The sequence below is a fragment of the Aplidium turbinatum genome, chromosome 2, assembly GCF_918807975.1.
Source record: "Aplidium turbinatum chromosome 2, kaAplTurb1.1, whole genome shotgun sequence".
In the NCBI taxonomy this organism is placed as follows: domain Eukaryota; kingdom Metazoa; phylum Chordata; class Ascidiacea; order Aplousobranchia; family Polyclinidae; genus Aplidium; species Aplidium turbinatum.
The window spans coordinates 41015383-41022936 of record NC_137473.1 but is presented as its reverse complement, the minus strand read 5'-3'; the positions used below and the strand labels follow the sequence as shown (position 1 = coordinate 41022936).

At 40.8% G+C, this 7554-nt stretch overlaps 1 protein-coding gene across 1 annotated transcript; it reads left to right on the top strand.

The window, feature by feature from the left end:
* Positions 1 to 3872: 3872 nt before the first annotated feature.
* Positions 3873 to 5102, top strand: LOC145764293 (uncharacterized). Its single transcript, XM_082575914.1, has one exon. The coding sequence runs from the start codon at positions 3873 to 3875 to the stop codon at positions 5100 to 5102; it is 1230 nt and encodes a 409-aa protein (XP_082432040.1).
* Positions 5103 to 7554: the final 2452 nt, after the last annotated feature.

The window sequence follows — 7554 nt, the reverse complement described above, 5'->3', positions numbered from 1 at the left end:
AAAGTCGGCGAACCCTTGGCAAAGGTGGGCAGTAACTAGTTACAAAAGTAACTAGTTACTGTAACTAGTTACTTTTTGAGTAACTGTAACGGTAACTTCGTTACTATTTTCCAAAAGTAACGAAACGCGGTAACTAGTTCCTATTTTAGCACTTTTTCAACAGTTACAGTTACAAGTTACTTTTGCATTGAAATTTCTGTAAAAATTATGCATTGAAAATTATGAAAGTGTTACTTTTGCATTGAAAATTATGAAAATGCAGTAAATTTCAACTTCTTGAAGGTAACTAACTAACTGACTATAAGCATCAAGAAACACGCAGCGATTAAAAGCAATTTGTTGATGCTTGTAGTCAGTTAGTTAGTTACCTTCAAGAAGTTGAAATTTATTGCATTTAATGTAGGCTAACGCTTGCAATGCCTCTAAAAAGATTGTCTGACAGCAAAACCAGCAACAGCATTGCTGCTTGCTTTCCGTTGGTGGACGTTCTTGTGAAAGCAATACAAACCAGATTTGGTCATTGATTCGAGGACAGCGACTTTCAGCTTGCGACTGCATTCCACTCACAATTTAGACTTATCTGTGTTTAAATAATGGTTGACAATTAAGCGACAGTGCTGAATTGAAGACCAAAATAAAACAGAACACATGCTTCAAGCAATTAAAGAAGCAAACTGCTCTGCTGAAGAGGAGAGTAGCAGCGACACTGAAATGGATGGTGGTAGAGCCGCAGAGGACTTTTTTGCACCACTTACGCAAAAACCAAAAAAAAGAAAGCAATGCGCGTTGAATTTGTTACAGGAGCATTTGGAAGCGGACCCTGTGCCCAATTCAAACGGATCCAGATTCACAAGCGAACCGATGAAAAAACTGTTTTAAAAACATAACACTCCCATTCCGCCAAGTGCTGCAGTGAAAATATTGTTTTCATTGCAGCACTTGTTCATCACCGGACATTATTCGTTCATCCCCGACGCCAACACACGCCCCATCAGCCTGACACTACCAAGACAAGCATGCGTGCGCCTCAATCGTTTCCGTACGGGCGTCGGGCTTTTCCGCTCAAACATGCACCAATGGGAAATTGCCTCTTCCTCCTCCTGCGAATGTGGTGCCGAGGAACAGACCATAGACCACATCACTGATTGATTGAATCTTTATCCTCGAACTGGGAAAGCTTCTTGCAGAGCTTAAACCTGGCAGTTTCGCCTACTTGTAGACTAAAGGCTTTAAATCACTGACGCAGGCCCGGTGACCGAGATTGACAGAGTGAATGGCTGCTCTCTGGTAGCCTTCCAGTGTAGTCCGGGAACATCGTGATCTGGGCCGGTAAAAGGATAGATCCTCGGCCTCAGAGGCTCACACGACGACCACGATTGGGCAAGGACATTTTAAAGCCCAAAAGGGCAGGCCTAAGTGACGAGCACTTTGAAATGCTCGTATTTCTCAAAGGAAATAAACATATAAGCCACTGAGTAATTTTTTTAAAATAAAACATTGTTGGTTTTGTACTTGTGCCGTTATGTTAGCATGGATGGCTCTAACACTATACAGTATATCAAACATTGCGGTTAAATTGGACTAGCATGCAGAGCTGGCCAGGTGTAGAATTTTATGTTCAGATTTAGGAGTAATCGAAAGTAACTAGTAACTGTAACTTGTAACGGTAACTAGTTACTTTTTAAAATCGGTAACTGTAACGGTAACTCAGTTACTATTTTGGCCAAGTAACTGTAACTGTAACTCAGTTACTTTTGAAAGTAACTTTGCCCACCCATGACCCTTGGTTGGGAACATTGTGCTTTATGAGATTATTGAAAGAGTTTGCAGCTCACACGCAATGCTTTCACGACCCAGTTTTGAACAGACCCATTATAGTCTTAGAAATACAATCTAAAAATACTATGGTTGTATGGAGTGTAAAAACATAAAGCGCCACAGTAGATTTTGAGGAGGGGGCGAGATAGTGCTTGCACAACACTGGGGGTCATATCTCTTAAAAGAAGTTTTGGTTGCGCTTCTATATGACTGCACTGGCACTGTTTGCTTTGTAAAGCGCTAAGGAGCAACGCATATCTGCGATGGAGTGGATACAACGCTATACAAAAACACACATTAGGCCTATAATATTAGCTTATTAGTCTATTAATAAAATGCTCTCAGAAAACATTAGGAAGTAATTTTCTTAGTCAAAACACCACAGCTAAAAAATAATTCAACTTGACGGGCATTTTAGAGTGTGATTATTGATTATATTATTGGTTTGTTATTACAAAAAGATAATATTTCAAACACTAATATTTTTAAAACTTTTGCGTATGGTTACTGGTTGTTTATGGCCGACCACACAACAATTTTAAATCGTAATTTTGTGATATTTGTAGGAGGAAATGTAGGCTAATAGCATAGGTGGGCAAAGTTACTTTCAAAAGTAACTTACAGTTACAGTTACAGTTACTTGGCCAAAATAGTAACTGAGTTACCGTTACAGTTACCGATTTTAAAAAGTAACTAGTTACCGTTACTAGTTACAGTTACTAGTTACTTTCAGTTACTCACAAATCTGAACATAAAATTTTGCACCTGGCCAGCTCTGCATGCAAGTCCAGTTTAACCGCAATGTTTGATATATAATATTAGAGCCATCCATGCTAACATAACAGCACGAGTACAAAACCAACAAGGTTTTATTTAAAAAAAATACTCATTGGCTTATATGTTTATTTCCTTTGAGAAATACGAGCATTTCAAAGTGCTCGTCACTCAGGCCTGCCCTTTTGGGCTTTAAAATGTCCTTGCCCAATCGTCGTCGTCGTGTGAGCCTCTGGGGCCGAGAGTCTATTCTTTTACCGCCCCAGATTCACGATGTTCCCGGACTACACTGGAAGGCTACTAGAGAGCAGCCAGTCTTTGGTTTCATCATTCATGACACGCAGACCTTCCACTCCGTTAGGTGGCTTGAAGATGTTACAGTCATTGATGATGTCCGCCCCGATAGTTCAATTGGTTAGCGCGTCACTTCTGGAACGAAGAAGCTTCAAGATCAAGCAGCACTGGTTCGACTCTCAGGGCATGCGCTTGAGCAACGCACGTTAAGGACTGCTCTTCATTTAGCGGCATCTAATAGATGGAATAATTTCCCGGCAACGAGACTTCAACAATCGGAAACTTCACTCTGTCAATCTCGGTGACCGGGCTTGCGTCAGTGATTTAAAGCCTTTAGTCTACAAGTATGCAAAACTGCCAGGATTAAGTTCTGCAAGAAGCTTTCCCAGTCCGAGGATAAAGATTTAATCAATCAATGATGTCGTCTGCGGTCTGTTCCTCGGCACCACATTCACAGGAGGAGGAAGAGGCCATTTCCCATTGGTACATGGTTGAGCGGAAAAGCCCGACGCCCGCACGGAGACGGTTGAGGCGCATCCATGCCTGTCTTGGTAGTGTCAGGTCGATGGAGCGTGTGTCGGCGTCGGGGATGAATGAATAAAATGTTGTAGATTACAACTAACCATTCGTATTTTGCCTCGTGCCTAATCATTTCTATTGCTTCTCCTTGCGGTACTATGACGTAGGTAATTGCTCGTTTAAACAATCAAATACCTGCCGCGACATTTTACTTGTGTTCTAGAAGCGTAGCTTGCTTCATACAGCAGATTGTTTAGTAGTGAAGACATTTCAGTTGCATGTAATCTTTAGTTGTAAGCTGTAGTGTATAATCTCTTTATTTAAGTTAATACCTGCTACCTTATTATGTTGATGTTAACCGCTATGTTTATGTTCAGCTATATCGTGTGTTTTGTTTATTAAACCTTAATTTGAGGATTTGTGATGAATGAGTATGGATTCATAACAATTTAATAAACAGACACAGAATGGATCTTAAAGACTTAAGACCAAAACTGTTTACTGCCGATCCTCACAGTAGCGAAGCCAGGAAGCTTTGGTCGCACTGGTATAGGTCATTTACCTATTATATTCAGAAGTACGAAGGTATTTCGGATGCAGATAAACTCGGTCTTCTTGTCAATCATCTTGATAGTGCAGCTTATGAGGTCATTTCAGAAGCTGGCACTTATGAAGCTGCAATTACTCAACTTCAAAGTGCATATGACAAAGCTCCTCATCGAATTTATGCGCGTTATTTGCTTAAATCTTGCAAGCAAGAGGTCAACCAGACACTTGATGAATATTATCAAAAGCTCAAGCGCTTGAGTACTGACTGCAATTTCGAAGCTGTGTCGGCCGTTCAGCACAGAGAGGAATCTATTCTTGATGCCTTTATCGGCGGATTGACATCACAAGAAATTAAGCAACGTTTATTGGAAGAACCAAACCTTGTTCTACAAGCTGCTTTCGAGAAAGCTCGGTCGTTGGAAGATGCTCAAAAAAACGCTGGACGAATAGTTGCAGAACCCTCGGCACTGCATTCGCATCAAGTTGCTGTTATATCGGAACCTAAAGATGACCTTGAAAGAAAGCAAGATACTGTTGCAGCTACCGTTTCAGTAAGATGTCCATATTGTGGAAATAAACGGCATTCTCGACAATTTTGCCCAGCTAAGGAAGTTGAGTGCTATCGTTGTGCTAAGAAAGGACATTTCTCCAAAATGTGTCGATCACCTAAACCTTCTATGAATAAAAGTCATTGTTCTTCAACCTCTTTGATGCACACAACCCCTCAAAAGACTTCAAAATCTATTGATACGAAAGTCATCATTCCTGTCACGATTAACGGTATTTCGGCCAACGCTTTAGTGGACACAGGATCGTCGTTATCGCACATAAGCAAGTCGTTTAGTCAACAACTGCAACTAAACCTTAAAGAGACTGATCAGCGGATTGGTTTAGCAGTAAAAGGATGCAGCTCTAAAGGTGTAGGCATATGTAAAGTTGACGTGAATCTTGGTGGTCAACTATACCAAAAAGTGGATGTAATGGTGCTGGAAAATTTGCTAACTGATGTCATACTCGGTCAAGACTTTATGGAACAGCATAAAAGAGTCAGCATTTACTTCGGAGGTTCGAAGCCCACGTTACATCTCGGATTGTTGCAAGCTGTAAAGACGTCAACTCCTGTCAATCTATTCCAGAATCTAACGTAGGATTTCCATCCAGTGGCAACCAAAGAACGGCGTTATTCAATGCAAGATAAAGAGTTCATAGGATCAGAAGTAAAACGACTGCTGAAGGAAGGACTCATCGAGCCAAGTAACTCTCCATGGCGTGCGCAGCCTCTTGTGGTTACCCAAGATAACCATAAAAGGCGAATGGTCATTGACTATAGCCAGACTATAAATAAATTCACTAGAATTGATGCGTATCCGCTGCCACGGATGCAGGACGTGGTGCAAAATGTTGCAAAGTTTAATGTGTATTCGACAATCGATATGACAAGTGCATACCATCAAGTAGAACTACCCAAATGCGACAGGATATTTACTGCGTTTCAAGCTGACGGTTCACTTTGGCAGTGGAAAAGAATACCATTTGGGCTGACAAATGCAGTGCCATGTTTCCAGCGAATTGTGGACGATATTATCAAGTCTAATGATTGCAAAGGTACGTTCGCTTATCTTGATGATATTACAATCGGTGGTAAAACGCAGCAAGAACATGATGAAAATTTGTCGAAGTTTTTGCAAGTAGCTAAAGAGTGTAATTTGACATTTAATGAGTCGAAATGTATATATTCGACTGACTGCATACAGTTGTTGGGTTATCAAATTTCTAAAGGTTGTTTAAAACCAGATCCTGACCGAGTGAAAACTCTTTTAGAGCTCCCTTCTCCAACAAATAACAAAGAGCAGCAGCGTGTTATCGGACTTTTCGCATATTATGCCAAATGGGTGTCTCATTATTCTGACAAAATTAAACCGTTAATAGAAAACAGCGACTTTCCTTTAAATGGTGATAGTTTAAAAGCGTTTGAAGAGCTTAAATCAGAATTGGCCACTGTGACACTTGGAGTAATCGATGAAGAAGCCATGTTTGTAGTCGAAACTGATGCTTCAGATGTTGCCTTGTCAGCAACCTTAAATCAACGAGATAGACCAGTTGCATTTTTTTCCCGATCGTTGACAAAAACCGAAAAGCATCACTCTTCGATAGAAAAAGAGGCCGCTGCTATTGTTGAAGCAGTGCGGAAATGGAGCCATTTGCTGGCCGCGCGGCGTTTCAAACTTGTAACTGATCAGCGATCAATCGCGTTTATGTATGATTGCAAAAGTCATAGTAAGTTGAAAAACAGTAAAATTTTGAGATGGCGTGTTGAACTTTCACAATATCAATATGACATAGTTTATCGACCAGGAAAACTTAACGTGGCACCTGATACCTTATCAAGAGCGTATTGTGCAAGTTTGTCTAGCAATTATTTGTACGAGATTCATGCGAGTCTTTGCCACCCTGGGGTAACAAGAATGCACCATTATATCAAAACAAAGAATCTACCTTATTCGCTCGGCGAGATACGTAAAATGATCTCAGATTGTAATGTTTGTGCTGAAATTAAACCTCGTTTCCACAAGCCGATTCAAACTCCGCTTATAAAAGCTACTCAAGCTATGGAACGCCTAAATATTGATTTCAAAGGCCCATTGCCTTCAGCCACAAGAAACAAATATATATTGACTGTAATCGACGAGTATTCGAGGTTTCCATTTGCGTTTCCTTGTGCAAATATGAATGCCGGAACTGTTATTTCATGTTTATCGCAATTGTTTTCTTTGTTTGGCCTTTGCTCATATATTCATTCTGACAGAGGGCCTGCATTTATGTCAAACGAATTTATATCATTTGCGCACAGCAAAGGAATAGCTCTCAGCAAAACTTCAATATACAACCCTCGATGTAATGGTCAATGTGAAAAATACAATAATATTATTTGGACCGCAGTGCAACTTGCATTAAGAACGCGCAATTTGCCCATTTCAAAATGGGAAAGTGTTTTGCCTGACGTATTACATTCCGTACGTTCACTGCTCTGTACTGCGATCAATGTATCTCCCCACGAGCGCTTTATGAAGTTTAGTCGGCGTTCCATGCTGGGATCATCAAGTCCCACTTGGCTCAGTACTCCTGGTCCTGTTCTATTGAAGCGCCACGTTCGCACGAGCAAATATGAACCTGCTGTAGATGAAGTAGAATTAATTCATGCTACTCCAACGTATGCTTTTGTGAGATTACCGAATGGTCGCCAGACTACTGTATCATTGCGTGATGTTGCTCCTGTGGGAGAAAGAAATGCTTTCGAAAATAGCGCAACTGATTCTGACACTTCTGTTTTCATTAATGATCAATCATACAATGATGAAACCGTTGCAAGCGATTCACCCGTTGATAAAATGCATCACAGCAACGCGAGAGGTGCTGAACCAAACACCGAAGTTGATCGTCATTCTGAAGTCAATGAAGAGCCTAACACAAGAGAAGAATCAATGCTGAGGCGTTCTTCCCGCATAAGGCGCCCTCCTGATCGTTTGATGTATGAATGATACAAACACCCGTTTGAACTCGATTTCTTGGCAGGGGAGAATGTTGTAGATTACAACTAAC